At 39.0% G+C, this 22,540-nt stretch overlaps 1 protein-coding gene across 11 annotated transcripts; it reads left to right on the forward strand.

The window, feature by feature from the left end:
* The first annotated feature begins 7,912 nt into the window (after positions 1-7,912).
* Positions 7,913-22,487, forward strand: LOC18430146 (D111/G-patch domain-containing protein). 11 transcript variants are annotated; one of them, XR_016050286.1, is made up of 8 exons: positions 7,913-8,012; positions 9,719-9,905; positions 11,325-11,520; positions 12,168-12,322; positions 12,426-12,717; positions 13,403-13,506; positions 13,605-13,758; positions 22,222-22,487. XR_016050286.1 is itself a non-coding variant. In XM_088859662.1 (8 exons), the coding sequence occupies exons 5-8, from the start codon at positions 12,559-12,561 to the stop codon at positions 22,306-22,308; spliced, it is 504 nt and encodes a 167-aa protein (XP_088715788.1). In that variant the 5' UTR covers positions 7,913-8,012; positions 9,719-9,905; positions 11,216-11,520; positions 12,168-12,322; positions 12,426-12,558; the 3' UTR covers positions 22,309-22,487. The 11 variants fall into 11 exon arrangements, 9 of the variants coding, with proteins under 9 accessions (XP_088715788.1, XP_088715787.1, XP_088715783.1 ...); XR_016050287.1 differs by having other exon boundaries at positions 9,727-9,905; XM_088859662.1 differs by having other exon boundaries at positions 11,216-11,520.
* Positions 22,488-22,540: the final 53 nt, after the last annotated feature.

Consider the following 22,540-nt stretch of genomic DNA (forward strand, 5'->3'; position numbering starts at 1 on the left):
TATTTTTTAAGAAGGCTTTTTTTTCCTTCATTATTTTTCTTGGCATGAATCCCCCATCCCCTTCTTTCTCGTGAGGCATCACTAGCATGTTCTTATTCTGCTAACCTTGCCTCCAAACATCAAAAATTTATTTAAGAATTTCCCGATTACTATGCAACATTATATTTATCTAATGAGACTTTCAAAATCTCCTTTAAAAATGTTGATAGTCCACGGTTCCAAAATATGAGTAAATTTTGACTAACTTCAATTGCATCTCTTTTATTATTATTATTATTTGCATAAGCCGGCAACCTTAAACATTCAAAGTTAGGCACAACTCCATATCAAAGTTAGGCACAACCTTAAACATGCTTGGAGAGCTGTAGTTCTGGGCAGGAACAAGCTGCAATTTAATATTAAGTGACTAGTTGGTAATAGAAGGCATATTGACTCTTGGATTGATCCATGGTTATCAGAACTTTTCTTGATGGAGCTCTGTGGCACTAATAATCTCTGGGCTATTGGCTCCCCATTAACATCCCCATTAACATCAAAAGTATCTGACTTTCTGGATAGTGCACCTCTGAAATGGAATCTTCCTCCCTCCTTCCCTAACCCTCTCTCATAGTAGCCGTTTTCTCATTTGCTGCCTATTCATCCACTTGAGGATCAACTTGTCTAGACTCATGCGGTGGATGGTCTAATGAGCTCGGGAGTACATAAGAAGGGATGCGCATGTGAAGCCTTTTTTCAAAGTATTGTGATCTACACCATTTCTTCCCCGGGCAAAATGGTTTACCTGGTTAGCTTTGTACTCCAGGTTACCTACTTATCACTAATTAAAATCGAAGGGCATTACTTCCATCTCTTTATGCCCCTTTTGCTTTCAGGAGGAGGAGCTTTCAGACCATATCATTGTCCAATGCCCGTCTTCGAAGTTGATATGGAGATCCATTCTTAGTAGATTTGAGAAGTGTTTCCTTCTAGAGGAGACCACAGTGATCCTAAAAGCTAAATGGGTTAAATTTTGATTTCGATCTACATGTATGTTGTTTGTTTGGAATTGTGTTCTTACCGTTACTATTTGGCAACTTTGGATGGAGTGGAACTCTCGGATACATGGTGGATTGAGAATGCCAAGGGAGCAACTTCTATGATGTATTTTCCATTAGGTTAGATCGTTGACAAGAGCTAAAAGTTGGGCCTGCCATCCTTCGGAATTTAATATAGCTGCCAATCTTAACCTACAATGGGATCTCGTCCCCCCTGTTCAAATTCATGTAGTGTGGCTGCCTCCTCTATTATGCTCTATTAAACTCAACATCGATGGAGCTTCCAAGTAAAATACGGGTAGTCTGGGTTATGGGGGTATCCTCAGGATTGATGCAGGTGGATTCATTGTGCCATTTGTAGCTCCGTTAGGTAAAGCTTCTAATAACACAGTTGGATTTCTTGCACTTGAGAAAGGGATCTCTTGGGCCAAGAAGATAATATGTGTACCTCTTGTCATTAAAAGTGACTCCAAGTTTCTTGTGGATTCTATGAGTCGTCGCTGCAGGCCTCCATGGAGATTGCGCATACTCTTGGAGAATTGTATATCTAAGCTCTCAATTTTTGCTAATCATCAATGGAAGATCCAACACGCCTTTAGAGAGGCCAATGTGGTTGTGAACACTTCGGCCAAAGCGTCGGTATCTATGAATGAAGCAACAGTGTGGCATGCTCGACCCCTAGATTTTGTAATGCCTTTAATTATATCTGATGTTGCTAGCATCCCTTGCCAATGGTTGTATAAGGATAATTCATGAAACATTTTCTAAATTCTTAATAAACGAGTAGGGGCACGATTCCCCACTGATTCATCCCAAAAAAAAAAACTCCATATCCTATTGGAAGATGTAGTCCAGTGCTGGAAAAGCTTATGATAGCTTGAAATCTACTTCTACCTTTGATATTGAAATTTAAAGCTCTAAAAATAGTACAGAGCGAGGGATCTATAAACAATTGAAAATATTGAAACTAGCCGGCCTAGATAATATGTTACAAGATACACTATTTTTAGGACTTGAAATCTTTTTTTTTTTTTCATATTCACATGTCTTGAAGTTGAGATGATTAATTAGAGAGTTTTTCAACACCAGAATAGCTTTTTCTTGTGGGTTTTGAAAGTATGCCTTATTTTTGTAGTATAAGATTAACGTCTAATATAAATACCTACCCAATATCCCCACTGATTCACCCAAAAAAAAGAACTATCCTATTTGAAGATGTAGTCCCATGCAGGAAAAGCTTATGATAGCCTAAAAATCTACTTCTACCTTTAATAATGAAATTTAAAGCTCTAAAAATAGTGCATAGAGAGGGATCTATAAACAATTGAAAGTATTGAAAATGGACGGTCTAGATAATGTATTACCAAATCCTCTATTTTTACATCTTGAAATCTTTTTTCTTTTTCATATCCATATATCTTGAGGTTGAGATAATCAATTCGAGAGTTTTTCAGTGTCGGAATAACTTTTTCTCGTGAGTTTTTAAATAGTGCCTTACTTTTGTTGTATAAGATTGACGTCTAATGTAAATATTTTCCTCTTTCGGTTCAAGATATTACTATATATTATTTTAGCTTAAATCTCTTATTCATAGATATACTCTTTCGAACCTTTACTAGTTAAAGTATTTTCGTTTTTTTAAACATGTATGTCGAGTATGGGTGTCTTCAAATTGATCAACCTCATTTAATTTCAATCAAAGGTTTGAAATGGCTGAATATAAGGTCATTTTGCCTATGGCGGTTACCATTCTATAAAATAGTTGATGTATCGAGCATAACAAAAATATTTTGGAAAAACCGAAAATTGATGTGAACATGAAAATAATGGAACGCTGAAAAAATGGATTGTTTGATAATATTTAAAAAAACGAAAGTAGTTTACCCCCATAGAACAATTACTATCTTACAAATATTGTTTTTTTGTTTTAGGGATTATATGTTTATGAAACCGTTCGTTTGGTACAAGTAAGTCACAGTCACTTTTAATCATTGGATGTAAAATTCACTAGAATTGTACTTATGGAGCTCTTGTATCTAATAAAATTACTAGTTAACATTCAAAATAAAAAAGATGTAAAATCCGATAAATGGAAGGAAAATTTATTTTAGACTTTATCCTCAGTCAACGACACATCTCCGATCACAACATCTCACATCTGATGATCAATAACAATTGTAACCTCCTTATACCCAAAGTAAATGGTTTTAATGTATATATTTTTCATTATTATTACTTATTGCTATCTTTAAGAAAGAAACTAGTTTGTCCATATAAAACAGTTGGAACACCGATTCAAAACGGAAATCTTTTTTAATAATTAAAGCACGCATTATATTCCATTTAAGTATTTACCCACTTGGTTTCTTTCCTCTAGCAAGATGCTTATGACACAACTATATTTTGTGATTACTAATGCATCTTTTTGTAAAAAATGGGTAAAATTTGGGGATTACGAATCAGTTTCCCAATGTTAGTAATCCTCAAATAAGAGAGAATTTTTTGTTCATACGTTCAAAATATTTATACCAATTTTGATAAAAATAGAGTATTGCAACAGGGAAAGTCTCGTTTTCTAATTAGATTTTTTATTATATATTTTCAGCTCCACTATAGCCGATCATGCCCACCCTAAGCCCGAAGAAAGGAGGAGAATTGTGTTAGGTTGGCTGCCAGCATAAAACTCTTGTCACATGTATTTCATAAATCCTGATGTGATGTTATATGCACATGCTAGAGCGTCATCGAACGAGTTGTGCAAGGCCCCAAGTGAAGTGAGAAATGAGAAAGGGTTAGCTAGAACATTCCCTATAGATGCGACATGCTCCAATGACTCCAAATGGTTGTTTCCAACTAATTATTGAATTAATTTTAGGAAGAGAGAACTTGAATGGGATTAAATGGCACGCACATTATCCTAGGCTCCGGCTTCTTGAGGCTTCCTCAATAGGTACCCTATCCTAAAGTCTCTCTTTTCATAGGGTCGTAATCTAATTGGATCCTCATGTACTTGGCCCTCAAATTGTGACAATATGGCATAGAATGGAAGAAGATATGGGGCATATCATATATCACCTAGTACATGAGATATTAGTTAGCGATGCTACTACTACTTTGGAGAGTTTCCTTTTCTTAATTTTTTCTTGTGATTAAAATCTTACCCTTGCTTGATTCTATCAAGGGAAATTTACATTATGTCCCTCTGAATTATTGTCTTTTGAAATCCCATAAAATATTTATTGTTTTTCAAAATTCCCCTAAAAAGTTCAATTTTACTTTGCCCCTTTTTTAGAATTTTATTTTATTTTTCCCAAATTTTATCTCTATCGAACCTTGAAGGTCTCGAGTTTAATCTTTTTTTGCTCATAAACTTTATGACTTACTTTGGGTTTTAAAGGTCTGGAGTTTTCCCGTACATCAACTTCAAACTATCAAGGTTTGATATTGGTCATTGTTAGTTTTTGTTCACAAACATCAACTTTGAACATTTATAGTGCGAAGCTGATCAAGGTCCAACGTTGATGTTTAAGACCTTTTCTAGATTTTGTACCAACATCAACTTCAGATCTTAAAGGTCAGAAGCTGATGTTTGGGGCAACTTCGAGCCTCCAATATCTGAAGTAATATATGAATGTAAAATCAAACTCTTGAGAGAGATTTCTATAATGCTGGTAATAGTGGATATTAGCTTAAATTTCTCTTTAATCAATATGGTTCTTTTCCTTTTGTGACAATTATCCACAATCCTCTTCTAATGGAAGGATTCATTCTTTGAATAGATCTAAATACTCCAATTTTAAGTAAAGGATAGCTATGTATGTTTCTTCTTAATAGTTATTGTTCATATTTTTTTCTCATCATGAAAAAATATTTCACCTTATGGTATGCCACAAAAATTGTTGAAATTTGGCTCATGACAACATGTATCATGCTCTAATACCACTTATTAGAAGTAAAGGATAGCAATGTATGTTTCTTCTTAATAGTTATTGTTCATATTTTTTTCTCATCATGAAAAAATATTTCACGTTATGCTATGCCACAAAAATTGTTGAAATTTGGCTCATGACAGCATGTATCATGCTCTAATACCACTTATTAGAAGTAAAGGATAGCTATGTATGTTTCTTCTTAATAGTTACTGTTCATATTTTTTTCTCATCATGAAAAAATATTTCACCTTATGGTATGCCACAAAAATTGTTGAAATTTGGCTCATGACAGCATGTATCATGCTCTAATACCAATTATTAAAATTTTGAACAATTATCGTTATTATCTATGCTGAAAACAATAAATCACTTTTTAGGTTAAAAAAGGACGCTATGGTACCTTAGAAGCCATCATTCTAACAACTATCAGATGCAAAAACAGGGGACTGTTTGGTAACTGGGCGTCCAGTTTCCTGCAAGTCAGTGAGCCTTGAAAAATGGGAGGCCTGGAAATTAAGCTCAAAACTTTTATTTGGTATTAATTTGAATTTTCTAAATATGAAAAAAGTTTATATAAGTTTACAACCTTATACTATTGCAATAAGGTGCACCTCAAAAATTTAGTAGACAAAAATATTCTAATGTTGAAGATCATCTCTTACTTCAGGATGCATAGATATAAAGAAGAAAAGGAATTTCAAGTTTTAAAATCGGGCATCTTGTAACAAGTTGTTTGAATGGTCGTTTTTCAAGATTTTTAGGTGTCTATAGATTTGCTAGACTTACACTATTTTTTGGAATTTTGAATTTTATAATTAGGAATGAACATGGATTTTCAAGCCATCATAAAAGTTTCCGACACTAGAATTATGTCTTCTGATGAGATTTAGATGTGTGCCTTATTTGTATTGTATAAGGTGGCACATTATACAAAGTTCACCCTTCTAAAATTGATAGTTTCCTTTGACTAATCCCAATAGAAAAAATTACTTATATATTCGTTATACTTTCCGTTATTACCAAAATACCAAGTACTTTTCGTTATTACTGGATTGTTTTTTTCACTTCATAACAATTTTTTTAAAAAAAGATGTTTTTACCCTTTTTCAGTTGTTCAACAACCGAAAATGGCCGTGATAGTTTTACGGTTCATCTTCTCTGCTCTCTATGTCTATGCTATGTGAATGCTTAAAAAATAGAGTTTTACCCATTTTCAATTGTTCAACATCCGAAATTAAGACATTTTTCGGTTGTTCAACAACTGAAATGAAGACTTTGTTTTCCAGAAGCTTGCTGGAATACACAATCTTAATTTTGATTATTCAACACCCGAAATTAAGATATTTTTGGTTGTTCAACATCCGAAAATGTCTTGTTTTCGTTCTTGAACAACCAAAAATGACAATTTAAATTTTTAACCTCATGTCTATTTTCAGTTGTTCAATAATCGAAAACAAAACATTTTCAGATGTTGAACAACCAAAAATGTCCTATTTTCGGTTGTTCAACAACCGAAATTAGGACTGCGTTTCTTAGAAGCTTGCTAGAATATACAGTCTTAATTTCTGTTGTTCAACATCCGAAATGAAGACCATTTCAGTTGTTCAAAAACTGAAAATAGGTAAAACTCTCTTTTTTAAGCATTCACATAGCATATATGTAGAGAGCAGAGAAGATGAACCGTAAAACTATCGGGGTCATTTTCAGTTGTTGAACAACCAAAATTCCAGTCATTTCGGTTGTTGAACAACCGAAAAATGGTATGAATGTATTTTTAAAAAAATTCATTGTAAAGTGAAAAAAACGGACATTCTAGTAATAACGGAAAGTATTTCGTATTTTGATAATAACGGAAAGTGTAATGGATATATACGTAATTTTCCCAATCCCGATATTTGGGAAGCGCTTTACCGTTCATTATATAATTGATAAAGTTTATATGCAGTTGGACCTTTGTTTGTAGAATTAAATTTGCAATAATCTATATCGTCCATTTTATTTGAGCAGTATAAATTTGATACAATCTTGAAATATGTGCTACTTTTTAATAATGGCTTAAAACATATGTCAAATTGACACTGTACAATTAAACTAGACGGTATAGAACATCACAACTTTACTTCAACAAATAATGTTGCCACATCATATAAACCGGACCATTACATAATTTGATATTGATATTTATCCCATGAGAAATTTTCATCATAACCTGTGTGTATGGCCATTGTCACAAATTGGAATAAAAGGTTATCGATTTAAAATCAAACAATTCTATCAACTCGAATGACTGTATTAAAATCTGGCTATTTCTAATCTTAAACATTAATCCAGAGAGGAATCAGTCAAGACCATCAAACTGGTTATGGACTGGTATAGGTCCCACTTCTTCACCCCTAAAACCCCCGCTTATATATTATTAGATTTTTTATCTGGATCGTTGATTCAGATGATAATCAATCAAAACCATCAAACTAGTTCTGAAATGGTATGGATCTTACTTCCTTCCCCTTAAAACCCCTCTTATATTATATTTTATCTGAAACTTATTTAATAATTTTTTAAGTCACCCATAATATAAACCTATATTTTAATTTTTATGTTAGTTACTTTTAACATTTTTCTATATCACCAGTGCATATCAAGATGGATCCAACGATCCGACACGAATTTGTGGATGAACAATCAGCCCACCGATTGGATCTTGAAATAGTTGGTCAAACAACCGCTTATTTAATTTACTACAAAATTTTGTAGCTTTTTATTAATAAATATGTTCTCATTTTTTTACCCCCATCCAAAACCGAATCACCAATTCCCATCAGTACTGTGGACGGTCTGATTGTTCCGGGTTTTAAAACTGCGGGCACGTAATACGATGGCATTGTCGTAATTTGTTCGATTAAGAGATGCCCGCTATAAAGTGAGAAAAAGCCGATGCTTTTTGCTAGAAATCGCAGATCATAAGAGCGAAAGAAAGAAAAAAAATCCTTAGATAGAGAGAGAAGGGCAAAAGACAGAGAGCAGGGAAAATCTTCATTGTGCCCCTGTAAGTGGTTTTTGCCTTGATTTTCTTTGATTTTTGTATATAATTTTTGCATTTTATCATGAAGAAATGTACCCTCTGCAGTTCCCTCCTGAAACCCTAAAATTTGGTCATTGTCAGATCTCCTTTGCCCTAATTTTATGCTTGTTATTTATATCATCTCTAGTAAATTATGTCTCTAAAAAAGTCAATTAATTGTTTTGAAGTATTGGATAGCGTGACACCCATAATGTTAACGGGAAAACTTTTTAGTCAGTTGACTATTACCTTTGTTCTAATCTGAGTTTGCTTTTTTCTTCTTTCATCTTTTGAATTTTGATGAGAAATATTATGTAATTGTCTGTTCTTTTTTTTTTTTTGGGTAAGTTATTTGAAGGTCGATGGCAAATGGAATTTTGTTATATTACATCCATACTTGTGACTGTTTTTGTTGTTAGGAGGTATTGTTTGGGTTAGGTCAAACTTTTGTTGAACTTATTATTGTTTAACTGTTAAATTTTCTAATCTAGGGTTTGGCTTGATTAGCTGAAATTTTCTTTCATCAATGGCTATTTGATTTTGTTATATCCTCCATTTGAGCATGTAGTTGTAAATAATCAATCACACTCGTTTTGATGTTCATTTCATGCCCCAATTAACATTTTGCAAGGATAAATTCCATAACCTGGAAGTAACACATCAGTGATGAGATATTGAAGAGTGATGATATTTGGGAATAGGAGAAGTGGGTTTTTTTTTTTTGGGGGGGATGACTGTATTTTTATTGAGTTTATATAAACCATACAAGTATAAACTGTCCAAAATCTCTCAAATCATATTTTTTTTTTTCCAATATATTGTTTCTAACAGCTAGATGAGGCTAAAATGGATAACCCTAAGGATCTATATCAAAAAAATAAAGAAAAAAGGAGGTGCCCCCCCCCCCCCCCCCCCCCCCCCCCCTTCCCCAAATTTAAACTGAAAAAATACCTGGCCTAGTGACAAGTCTGAGAATTCTAGAACTTAGGTTAGTTCTCCGAAGTTCTACAGTACTCTTGCGAGTTTCATTTGCCCGAGTTCTACAATACTCATGCAATTTTGTGTGGTACTTACCCATGTACTGACAGCTATTTCACCTTCGATTTTTACCATAATACCTACTTAAGCAGGGTGTCAACGCTGAGTAACTTGGTTGAGTCCAAGCCGACTCAGCTGAGTTTTCATTCACTGATAGAAATAGTTATAAAAATTTGACATTGATTTGAAAAAATTGATTTGAATCCTCATAGAATAACCAAAGGAGTTTTGAGCGGTTCTGGAGGACTTAGCTGTCTAATGTTGCTGTGACTGTAACTTTTATTAAGTTTATATTCAATGACTCATTCTTTGGGATTGCTTTTTTTTAGCCCTCTGTCATATCAATCCATTTTAATCTATAGGGGACAATTCATTGGGAATTTGATTTCATTGATTTTGGTGTGCTTTTTGGGACAAACTTATTATTAAATCGTTGCTTTTGTGGAATTTTTACTGTAGTTGTTGAGAAACTTTTCTCTACATCATGTTGTATGTGAACATGATGCTTATAATGTTTTCTACCGCTTTTTCTTGTTTTCCTGAAGTTGATTAATCTACGTCAAGGTATTTTGTTGGTTGAAACTTGAAGCCTTAATATAGTGATGTTGGGTGTGATTGACTTGCTCACTCATCCTTGATATGATACTTTCTAGTTTTTCAGATTAAAATCGATTTTTAGCTGGATGAGCACCATCTGGGTCGCTTTGTTTCGGATATATTAGGACATTATAAAAGGTGTGAAAGACATTGTCTTTTAGCCATATGAAAATGGACAAGATGGGGTGCATTGTTAGGGAGCCCATGCATGGCGAAGATAAACGGCAGCAAGAAAGGGAGGAGGTATGTAGCCACTAGGCAGTCTGACTAGTTTTATCCATATTTACCTAAATGATTAGAATTCTTTTGTTTTTTGTACTGATTATTTGTACTTGGCAACATTTGATGTGACTTTGCATGGGATTGTGTGGTCACTTTATATTATGTTACCTTGTAATATGTAACAAGTTTTGTTAAAGAATCATTGTTCCTGTTGTTTTCACTGAATTAAAGAAGCTATATCTTTTATTCAATTTAGAATGCATGGGTGTGTCTGGATGCTGCCCCAAACCATGGTTTGCACGCAGTTGGGTTGGCAATTTGAGTGACACCCAATTCATGGGTCCGGGGCAACTTTGGATCCATTTTCTTACCTCCTTTTGGCGACATGCACCTATGAAATGACGCTACTTTTTTTTAGTCTAAAAATAATAGAAAATACCTGTACCCCTTTAACCTAACCATAAAAGTGCCGTATTTACGTGAAAGTCAAATCACATGATTTGCGGACCACGAGTTGAAGGCAAACAAGCACTATATCATTCTAAAAAATCTGATGTTGAGAACTGATTTTGCATTTAAAAGGTATTTGATGCATCAGGAGAGCAGCAATTGAGATGCGTCCGCTGACGCATCAAACATCCATCTATATGATAGATTGAAAAATAATTTCCCTCTGCCGTAACCTAAAATAAATGTTGTAACAAAAATTAAGTCAAATACATGATCACCATGGTTGAGATTATCAAAACCCTAAACTTTTGGATCCAAAATCCATCTTCAAGATGGATTTGGAGATGGATTTTGGAGGGGGGGAACGCATATAAATAGATGGGCCGGCTGACTCATCAAATCCGTATCCTTAAGCATTTAGTGGGTGAATGATTTAGTCCTTTTTTTTTTTTTAGTTTCTCCTATTTTTTACTTTTATGTCAGTGAAACTCATGGAGTCTAGTGACGTGAAACCAAGATTATGATTCAATTGGGGTTCATCCATTGGACTGTTTTAGTTGAAAACAAATGAATTAGTCTTATGTGTCTTATGGTTATTTATTTGCTTGACATCTTTTTGTTAGTCATGATCCGTTCTACAAATTTGTTAAATATGGCCTACAAAAATAGGCTTCTTACTCCTATGAACAATGACTTCTTCTTGAAAGTTAGTGTTATTCTATTAATTTATTGCCATTTTACTTTTTCGTGTCTCTTGTTCTCCGCATTCAGTTTTGCATGGGTATGGTCTGACAAGAAATTGTAACCTTTTTTCAAAGATTTTACGGCATGGTTTGCCAGTGTGGCATAGAAAGTGACATTATGCTGAGATTTGCGTGCAGGCTCACGATAGCAAATTTGAGCCACTAAGTATGAACATGGAGTATGAAGTCTTATTCATTCATCACCTTTCTTCAACATGATTGTTTTGGTGTTTCCTGAGGGATGCAGGTGTATGAAGAATCCCTTGTTGAGGATCTTGGGGATGATTTCTATCTGCCCATTAATCACAGACCTACAGAGAATCTTGACACTGATAATCTCGAACAAGCAACTCTGGACACACAACTAACATCATCAAATTTAGGTTTCAGGCTGTTGCAGAAAATGGGATGGAAAGGGAAGGGACTTGGTAAAGATGAGCAAGGTAGTGTTCTTACTCAACAAGTAATATATTTTTTTAATATGAACTCAACAAGTAATATTCTATCATATGCTGTCTTTAACCTAATACACACTGAAAATTATCAGGTTCTACAATCTATAATCACGTTCCTCTACAGTAAAAGCTGATAATTGCAATTCAAATGATGTTTATGATCCAATGGTTTAACCAACTATTCTTTTTGCTCGGTGCACAAAAAGAAAAATATGCTCTGGACATCATATGGAGACAAACACAGCCTCAAATGCATATTGTACGGAGTTGCTGTATTTGATTTTCATACAGTTTTCTTTCATGCTTGAGGTGTTCTGTTACATTCTTGACTTATCATGTGTCCATGAATGTTTTTGTCAAAGTTTGAGGAGGAACATTGGTTAATTTGGTCTGGACATTTCCCAAAGAATAGTCATTATGCACATGCCTAAGTTCTATAGCATGTTAGTCTTTTCCTTTTACTTTCTCAATTAAAAAGTGTCCTTAGGTCCAATGCTATGGGTTAATTATACTTCTAGGTCAATTTATGGATTTGGGTGTTGGGAATTTCTATTACCCTTTCCGTATTTATTGAATCAAAAGTTTTGGAACTTTCTGGATATGAAACCATTTATTGTTGGTATATCTTCTTGCAGGTATAATTGAGCCAATCAGGGCTGGAATTAGAGATCCAAAATTGGGTGTGGGAAAGCAAGAGCAAGATGATTTCTTTACAGCAGAAGAGAATGTTCAGCGAAGGAAGCTTGATGTTGAACTAGAGGAGACTGAGGAGCATGCAAAGAAGCGGGAGGTATGCCTTTTTATTTTTTTGGAGAACTCTTTACCATATTATTGAAGCATCATTAGTTTATTGGTTGATGCATAACTCTTTGTAAAACTACATCTAATAACAGAAGGCAGCATATAGCATATATGCATGTCTTTTGAAGGAAATGGTATGTCCTAGGGGAAGATCCACTTCAGAGGGTCTAGCGAATTTCGTGCAGTTTTTATTACCTGGTGGCTTCTACTGCCTGCTTCGTGCACATGATGAAAATCCAGGTCATAGCGGAGCGAGAGCAGAAAATACAGACTGAGGTGAAGGAAATACGCAAAGTGTTCTTCTGTGAACTATGCAACAAGCAGTATAAACTGGCTATGGAATTTGAAGTTCACTTGAGTTCATACGACCACAATCACAGGAAGGTAAGGCATTCAATTTGAAGCCTTAAAAGGAACTCCTTAGTGAATTTGTAAATTATTCGTTTCAATTTTTTGAGAACCGTGAGGCTTGCTGGTTTAGCCCAGTTTAGGTCCAACTGGACCCCTAACTCCCAGCTTTTCTCTAAACTTCAAACATTCGCATAACTATAAAACTGGCCCCATGGGTGGCTGATAAGTACTTTGAATATCCCAAACAGCAATATTCAATATCAGTATTGGTTTTGTTTTCTTAACAACTCAATTTCTCATGTTTACAAACATTTCATTTCTTACATTGTTATTGTTATGCATTTGCCTTGTATTGATTGTTATGTATGACATGCATACTGAAGACCCAGGGTCAAAACCTCAAATAGATGGCTATGGAATCTAGGCTATGGGACATGGCACCATTAATGAATCAATATTCTCTCAGCAATATTTTGTTTTTCTTTGTTGATAATTTCCATATGCACCTGTATGGTAGAAAGATGAATGGAATCAGTATTCATACACACAGATACGAAAAATATTGTTCTATATAGCACTATTATTCATTTATCATGTTTTTTTTCATGTTGTTATTATTATTAGTATTATTCATCTTGATTCTTTTGTAATCCACAAAAGAACAGCTATGCTTCATCGCTTTTGACAATGGGTAAGTTTCCCTGTTGAACATGTTCAGCGTTTTAAAGAAATGAGGGAAATGCATGGAAGTAGCAATCGTGATGAAAGGCAAAAACGAGAACAGCTACGTCAAGAGAGGGAAATGGCAAGATTTGCACAAATGTATCCTTTGATCGTTCTTCATTTTCTTTGTTGTGATTTTTCCTAGATTACGATGAGATTTTATCTCCCACATTTGGCCATCTTTGACATCATTCTAGTGTGGATGCCCAGAAACAACAGCAACAGCAACAGCAACAGGAAGTATCAGGTGTTCTCGCATCTTCTAGCACAACGACAAGTGCTACTGCTCTTGCTGTCCCAGATGAGCGACAAACTCTTAAATTTGGATTTTCTTCTAAGGCAACATCAAAGGTGTGTGGGATTTGAGTTCGTGGATATATGAGTTTCCAAAAAAAAAAAAAAATCTTCACGACTGGCCTTTCTCTTCTTATAGCATAGATGTTTGAGATTTGTCTGCTCTACCAATTACACATTCTTTAGAAGATGAAGTTGATGTTGTTTCCTCTCATCTGACACTTAATGGTTCCAATCACTGTTATATAGACACGTATTAAAGTATCTAGTACTTCTCGCAAAAAAGATGGGATGGTAAGACACATCCTTATAACTATGATGTCCTATATCAATTGTATTTTTAAATTAATTTAGAAAAGACCTTGCATATCTTTAACACATGAGAATGGCTTGTGTGGTGGTGTACATTGATGCTCGTGTTGAGCACTTACTGAAGATCAAGCCCTAAGGTTGAATCTTGTGTTATAATATACTAGATTTTAACCCCACTCCTCTCTGGAGGTGTCCACGCGTTTAGCGTGTGGACATGCAACACCAGCTCCAATGCCACGAGACCTATAAGTGAAAATTTAGTTCACCTCTTTCACAACCCTTGTAAGCCAACCTTGAGAGCCCAGCCCTCTAGCGTCTCTTTTGTTCATCTCGATTTTCTTTTTGTGCAACCTTTCAAGCCCTTATTTTTAACCCAATATGGACCTGATATGACCAAAAATCCACCAGCTTTTTCCTTTGCTCATCTCACGTTTCTTTTTGTACTTTCTTTTGAAGTCTTATATTTTAACCAGATTTTGGACCTGATCTTTTGTAATCATGTTCTTGTGAGTATGACCAAAATTCCCCCTTCTCCATGAAATGTTTGAAATGCAATTAAATGTTTTTTTTTTTAAAAAAAAGTGTTAACCTTTAATAAAAGAGTGAATAAGTACAAGAGACCTTGGCAGTCCACAGTAAAGGTTGGGGCCAAAAGTGGAATCAAAATCCTCTTTTAAGAGGTTACAGTGAGGCACAACAACCTAGAAAAATAGGTTTATCCACCAAATTGGCTCCAAAAAATAGAAAGCAAAAACTAAAAGGCCCAAAAAACTTCCGGTTGTTTGCAATTGCTGCTACTTCTTTGGCAAGGAATCAGCTGCTTGGTTTCCTTCCCTCCATGTATGCATCCACACGTCAGACATATTCCTGTAGAGGTATTCAATTTTGTCACAAACAAGTGGTTCAGATGCCAAAGGGAAGTGGAGGCGGGAAGACTCTGTGCCCAAGAAATTGTGTTCTTGGAGTCTCCCTCGACGAGGAGGGAGTGTAGGTGGAAGGGTTGGATGAGTCTGGGGCCTTCCAAGAGTGCCATCACTTCGGCCTCCATAGAATTAGCGTGGCCAATGTGTTTGGAGACAGGTGCCACAGTAGCACCGAGGTGGTCCCTGAGGATGGCTCCGATGCCTGAAGGACTAGGGTTATCGAGAGAGCACCTGTCAAAGTTGAGCTTAAGCTTCCCCACAGGTGGAGGTTTCCCATCTTGATGCTCGTGGCAATCGCAAGCGATGGAATTGAAGAATGCTGCTCCAATCTTGGTTAAAGGCCAAGGAGGGAACACCTTTGAAGAATTGGTGGTTGTTCGCCCAAAAAATGATGTGGACTTAAGTTTGTTGAATACTTTGGGCCAATTTGAGAATTCCCTTAGAAAATTCTGATGTTCCTCTTGATCCAAAGTGCCCACAAGCAGCAGCGACCGCCATTTTCCAAAGAAGAATTCCTTCTTTATGCCAAGGGAAAGGATGGGCGGAAGATATGGAGGCACCTTTGCCGGCAGCACCCATTGCACATTGAACAGTCTGAGGATAGCTCTCCAAAGATTGAAGGCGTAGCAGCAGTGCAGTAGGAGGTGGTTGTTTGTCTCTTCTTCCAAGAGGCACATGACACACCTATTTGGAATCGGGATCCCTCGTCTTTGTAGCTGATCTACTATTAGAACTCTCTGTGAGAGAGCTAGCCACATGAAAATCTTGATTTTTGGTGGAGCGAAAGATTTTCAAGCCTGGGCAGCTGTAGCCGTAGGGGTGAGAGGGAATGTTGGTGGACGAGAGGCTACGAAAGAAAGAGGAAACCAAGAAGTCGCCTGATGGTGAAGGACACCAAATGATGCGATCTGGCCTCGATGGTGCTATGAAAAACGCCTGAAGTTCTGCCACTAGAGTGGCGAAACTCTCAATTTCGAGATCATTGAGAGCCCTCCTAAAATCTGGCTTCCATGATCGAAGTGGTACTGTCGATAGCATTTCATCAGCCACAGTTGCTCCCTGATTTCTGGCCAAGGAGAAGAGATCGGGAATCTATCCTTCAAAGGGGTGTGCCCTGTCCACATGTCTGACCAGAAGAGAATTCTATTTCCTGACCTCGGATGGAATCTAATACGGGACAAAAAGCCTGGAAAGGTAGAACAAATTGATCTCCACATGCCTGAGGACCTCTGATCGGCAAGTGATATTTGTATTTTAGAACGTCAATCCATAATTGGTTGCTCAGGGTTGAGACGTCAACACCATTTTCCTAGTAGTGCCTTGTTCTGGATTCTAAGGTTCTTGATTCCAAGGCTACCTCTATTTTTTGTCTGGCATATTTTGTCCCATGCTATCAGATGGATTTTGTTATTGGAATCATCTCCAAACCAGAAGAACCTTCTCATCATCTGTTCAATTCTGGAACTAACAGCTACAAGTATATGAAAAATGGACATTTGGTAAACCTATATGTTGCCAAGTGTTGCTTTGATCAAGGTAAGTCTTCCTCCTGAGGAGAGGAAGTGGCCTTTCCGGCCTTTCCGACCAGCCAACCTACGGTCCACTTTATCTAAGAAATGGGACCAATGGCTAAAGCGAGGTTTACCTATGTAGAGTGGAAGCCCGAGGTATTTGGAGGGCAGTGACTCTACCCCACAACCCCAACTGTGAGCAAAAGTTGAGAGTGTAATGGGATCAACGTTTACACCCATCTTTTTTGTTTTTTCAAAATTGATTTTGAAGCCTGTTGCAAAGTCAAAACACTTAAGAAATAGGAAGAGGTTATGAATTTCAGTGGGTGAGACGTTGCAAAAAACCTATTGCCGTCAGCATACTAGAGGTGGGATACTGTCGGAGCTCTAGGGCAGACCGAGAAGCCATGCAAGCAACCAGCCGAGTACATTCTTGAAAGAGCACAGCTGAAAACCTCAGCTGCGATTGCAAAGAGAAAGGGGGATAAGGGATCTCTCTGTCTGAGGCCTCTAGTAGAGGGGAAGTAGCCTTTGGGGGTACCGTAAATAAGGATGGAGAAGAAGGGGTGCGATAAGCAAGCTCTCATCCAGGTTCTCCATCTAGAACCGAAACTCATCTTAGACTGGGTTTCTTCGAGATTGTCCCAGTCTACGTGGTCGTAAGCCTTCTCCCAGTCGAGCTTAACGACAATGTCAGGTACCCGGACTGTCTTTATGCATTCATGGGCTACTAATGCCCCATTCAAGATCTAGCGATCTTTAATAAAAGCACTTTGTGTAGTGGAAATTACTAGGGGAAGGACCTCTTTGAGACGAGGGGTTAAAACTTTTGCAAGGATTTTGTAAGTGGAATTGATCAGACTAATAGGGCGGTAGTCTTTGAGTTGTGAAGCTCCTTCGATCATGGGAATAAGTGCGATGAAAGTAGCATTCAAAGCTCTATGAAGGACCTCCCTATAGTATAATTCATTGCATAAATCTAGGAAATCTGTTTTAAACGATTCCCTGAACATTTGGAAGGGAGCAATAGGGTAACCGTCAGTACCAGGCAGTGTTTCAAAAAGAGCTTGGCGGCACCTAGGCTTTCGGGGGGGTCCAGGCCGCCCAGCGCCTAGGCGGGCGCTTAGAACCTAGTCGCCTTACTAAAAAAAAAAAAACTTTTTGGGTTTTTCTCTCTCTAAAATAGCCTCCAATGGGTTTTAGGTTCATTTGAAACCTAAAACCCACAATTTTTCACCTTTAGTATTAAAAAAAATGACCCAAAAATGGCCTCAACGAGCGGTGGGGCGTAGGCCCTGGGCGGCCGTGCCTAGGCGGGTTCCCGTGCGCCCAAGGATACCCGCCTAAGCTTAGGCGATGCGCCGAGGCCTTCTAGAGCACCTTGGCGGCCGCCTAGGTGCTGGACGGTCCGCTTTTTGAAACACTGGGACTAGGAGCTCTGTTTGTGTCCAAATCCGAAATGGTTGCTAAGATTTCTTGTTCAAAGAACGGCCTCTCAAGCCACGAGGCCTTGTCCGGAGGGAGAATCAAGAAATCAAGGTCACCCATGGGAGGTCGAGATGATGGTGGAGCAAAGAATAGAGTTTGAAAATAGCGAAGGATGGCTTGCTCGATCTCAGAAGATTGGTCCAGGAGGTTATCCCCCACTTGAAAATGGGTGATGGTATTGTCTCTGTGCCGACAATTGGCAGTTCTATGAAAGAAGTCTGTGTTAAGGTCCCTTACCTTCAGCCACTTAATCCTGGACCTCTTATACCAAAAAATTTCCTCTTTCTTGAGGATTGATTGCTATTGAAATTTGAGCTCATCTTTGCTGATGAGTTCATTCTCCAAGAGTGGTCTAGATTCTTCAAGGAGGTCTGGGGATTAAATGGATTACAGCGTTGCAGATTTCTGAGGCCCAAGGAATCCCGTAAGACCCCTACTCCAGGTTTTAAGATTATTCTTCAAAAGTTGGTGTTTTTTCTGAAGTTCAACCTTCTACCTGGTTTTTTTTGAAGTTTACACCTAGCCCAACCTTCTACCTGGTTAGAGAACGATTGCCACCAAATGGGGAATTGGTTAAGAAGATCAGGTTCTTCCAACCAAGTGAGTTCAAATCAGAAGGGTTTTGGGCCATTGTCGACAATCTTAGTGTCAAGTAAAATGGGACAATGATCTGAGGTAGGTTTTGGTAGAGCCGAAGAATGGATTCAAGGGAAGTTTGTGTCCCAGTCAATGGAGATCAAGAAACGGTCTAGTTTAGAAAGAGATGGGTTTGTGGCATGACTAGACCAAGTGAATTAGGCACTAGGTAGGTCGACCAAATTGTTGAGGGCAACAAGTCGGAAAGGCGGACATTGCCGGAGTAATTATGGAGGAGGAGTTTCTCTCATGGGACCACCTAGTCACGTTGAAATCGCCACCAATGCACCAAATCTGGTGAGGAAGCTGCACGGTAAGGTTCAATTCGTCCCAAAGAATTGGTCTATCCGCATCAGAATTAGGTCCGTACACCGCTGAGAATTTCCAATGAAGTTTCTCAAAAATTCTGGAGAGAAGGATGGAAACAAAAATCTCGTCAAGTATGAAGAATTTAGGGAGTGGACTGTGGGATCCCAAATTTTCCCCCGAAGCACCCTCCGCGGGAAGGGCTACCCATTGACAAGGTCGACGACCCCAAACTTGTCGTACGAGAGACAAGGTCGAATTGGGTAGTTTTGTTTTCATAAGGGCCAACACGGTTGGTCTTTGTCTCCAGCAGAGATTCCTAACTGCCGGTTTTTTATGGGTTTGGCCAAGGCCATGAATGTTCCAAAATAGGATCAACATGTAAAAGCAGGAGATGGAGGTGAGTTCCTAAAGATGCGCCTTACCATGAGGCCGGTGCTTAAGAGGAATAGGAGAGGTAGAGTTAGAAGAAGAGGGTTGGTCGTAATTGATGTTGCAGGCCAATTTGTGTAATTCTCGAGAACCCTTCTTGCGTACCCGAAAGCGATCCTGCAGTTCATCCTTGAAAAACTCCTGAAAGTGTTCATCCGGTATGGTTTGTGGGAAGCCCATGATTTTTATGACCTCCAAAATCTGGCCCTGTCCTTTGTCAATGTCGTTGACATATTCGGAGTCCACCGAAGGAGGGGAGAGAGGGTCCCCCATAGTATCAACTAAGATAGAAGCTCCTAGAGAGGAATCAGGGGAAGAGGCCAGAGGCGATGGTATTGCTGGTAACATAGGGTCTATGGGTCGAAAGATACCCGAGGAAAGCCCAAAAGGATCCCCTTGAGAGAGGGTGGCAGTATCAGTCAAAGAAGTGGAAGGAGATAAAGGAGCTACCTGAGAGGTAAGAGGAGAGGAGCAGGAAGCAAAAGCCACAGCAGGTTCAAGAGAAAAGGAAGTAGGAGAAGTTGTCACAGGTGGGTTGGTGGCCAAACTTGGTCTGGTGGGGGTAGCATTAAAGGAGTGGGTAAGGGTAGGTGAGAGTGGCAAAGTTAAGGGAGTGGTTGGGTAGCGAGGAGACAAGTTAGGTGGAGGGGGGAGAGAGGGAAAGGAAGGTAAAAAGCTAGGTTCTCTCTGGTGGGCAGGCAAAATGAAATTAGAAAAATTGTGTGGGAGGAGAGCGGCAAAAGGTTCAGGTTGTGGATGGGTTGGGTGTAGAAGAGGAGAGGTGTGAGGTTGGGGATGAAACGGGGCAGAGAGGCGAATGTGACCATCGGGACCAAGATGATGATGGGTTCACCACTGGTGGGGTCAACCGAAACACCCACGAGAACGGGAGGGATCACTAGGGTTCGAGGGTCCATGCCTTTTGGGTTCTTCTTTGGATCAGGGGGAGGAGAGGTCTTGAAGGTTCGAGTCGTCTCCCTAGTTTGAAAGGAGGTCGATGAGAAGGGGAGCAGTAGAGCAAGTAGTGTTTTAAACAAAGTGACTAGGTGGTGAAGAAAGGGCCACAGGTGGTGGGTTAAGCAAGGGAAGCCGGAGGGTCTCAAATGTACCGGGCGATGGGACATCTGAGGGTGATGATGGTGTTTGAGCTAGGGGGAAGTGTGTAACAATGGTGGAAGTGACAGTGGAGTGGATGAATCGTTGGGCAGTCATCCCGGGGAGAGGTAGATGGAGCGATTCCAGCACGCAACTGAATAAAATTTTGATGGGAGAAGGGTGAGTGATGGTGCACGGTTCCCAGGGAGCCGGCGATCTTGGGAACGGATAACGGGGGATGGTAGGTGGAAGGCAGGGAGCGTGGCGGTCGACAGATGTCATGCATCGGGGGCGGCAGCGATGGGCATGCTGAGGCATGCATAGAGTCATCCAAATGTACCCTAGAAGGTATGAAAGAAGCGTAAACGATGGCTAAAGGCGACGGCGGCATCAATACGGTTGCAGACAAAAAATCCTGACAAGACAGCATCAAAGATGGTTCAGGCCGACCTGGAAATTGTAGATGATGCCACGTGTCAAGGTGTTTGGAAGCTGCAAGCTCCTTGCCCGATGTGCCAGGATGCAAGGCTGAAGAGACTCGAGAGTGCCTCGTGGCCGGTCGGTCAACTACTGGCGGCTCCTCGGCTAGCGCACCTGGAAAAAACACAGGGGTGGTTAAGTCCGTGGCGGAAAGAGGTAGAAAGTGGGGAGGGGATGGCGGGGGCGGAGGGTGTGGTGGTGGTGGAAGTGGTGGCATAGGGGGGGAAGGGATGCGGTGGAGGTGATGAAGTTTGAGGTGGGTGGCGGGACCATCGGCTTCTCAGGTGGCAGATGTAGACGGTGGTGGTGGAGAAGTTTGAGGCGGTGGGCGAGTAGTTCTACCAGGTGGCGGGTGGTGGTGACGGTGAGCATGGCGGGGAAACCAGTGTGGGGGACTCCCACGAGGCGGTCGTTTTCGGCAGACTCTCGTCCAACTGTTCTACTTCTCTGCAGGGGTAGTAGTGTGGTGATTGCGAAGAGGATCGATCGATGATAGAAAACGGGGCGAGGGAGGAGAAGCCATCAACCAGGAGATAAACACCCGTAAGAAATTTCCGGCCACCTCGAGCCAGAGAAAGGGTGGTATAGAATGGGGATCGAGGACGTCTATAATCAACAGCACCATTCCGAGCGGCAGGCTTTCCAAAGATTGTCAGTGAACGGCCACAATAGAGCCGTAGGCATTGCCAATGGAAGTAAAGGTGTCGAGACACCAAGAATGGAGGGGGACGTCGGAAGCCGTAATCCAAACCTTTTGACAACGAAAAGCTCCTAGGTCTACAGACCATAAAGATAGGTGGAGGGAAGCTCCCTTGAAAGAGGTCGAAGGGGAGTTCTTCGGGGAGGACAGCTTTGTCAGAGGTGGGGAAAGAGAAACGGAAGGACCTGTTGGAGAGATGGCGGCAAGAAAGGCCTGGTTCCTTCCAGATTTCTTTGGCCCATCTTTCAATTCCTTTGCAATCGTTGTGCTGAGGGTTGACTTAGATTTTGGCGTACTTGTTAGATTTTGGCATACTTGTTGCTGTTATATTAAGACCTTTACTTGGGAAAAGGCTATTACGATGATGATGACTTTCATGTGTTGCATGTGCCCATCTTAAACGTGTTTTCCATGTTTTAATGTCTAGAAGTAAATTATGGTTTCATAATATTGCTTCAACAGCTAATTCATCATTTAATGGAAACTCATTCATTTATTAATTACTAAATTTCATACTTTGAACATGTACAATCAAAATTTGAGAGACTTGAAGAAAGAATGTATTAAATGAACAGAGGTAAGAGCCAAGATGTATGATGAACTGTGGAGCTTATATCTATTTGGGACATTTTGGCAGACATCATTTGGTGGAATCACCAAGAAACCAAAAGTTGCGGCCAAGGTGTCCTCCATCTTTGGCGATGATAGTGACAATGAGACGTGACCTTCGCTGTGCAGAGAGGATCATACATAAGACGAGCTATGTTTGAAAAGAAAGTGGTCCTTGTTTTTGCTTGTATTTGTATAATTTGCTTCCCATTTTGAATTCTGGGAGTTAAGAATTTAAACCTTTAACTGTCTTTCATCAACTGTGTTTACTATGAGGGGTATTTTCTTTCTCTATTATTATCCAACCCAAATGCAACATGGGGGTAAATCATGATATATTCCTATTA

The sequence above is a fragment of the Amborella trichopoda genome, chromosome 2 (assembly GCF_054954075.1).
Source record: "Amborella trichopoda isolate Santa Cruz 75 chromosome 2, AtrichopodaSantaCruz75HAP2 v2.0, whole genome shotgun sequence".
NCBI lineage: Eukaryota > Viridiplantae > Streptophyta > Magnoliopsida > Amborellales > Amborellaceae > Amborella > Amborella trichopoda.

Excerpts from the sequence above, each read along its gene's own strand:
- LOC18430146 (XM_011623570.3), top strand. The coding sequence starts at position 9,828 with ATGAAAATGGACAAGATGGGGTGCATTGTTAGGGAGCCCATGCATGGC. Across the intron at positions 12,323-12,573 it reads AGCATGCAAAGAAGCGGGAG|GTCATAGCGGAGCGAGAGCA; the intron begins GTATGCCTTTTT and ends ATGAAAATCCAG. Across the intron at positions 12,718-13,402 it reads ACGACCACAATCACAGGAAG|CGTTTTAAAGAAATGAGGGA; the intron begins GTAAGGCATTCA and ends GAACATGTTCAG.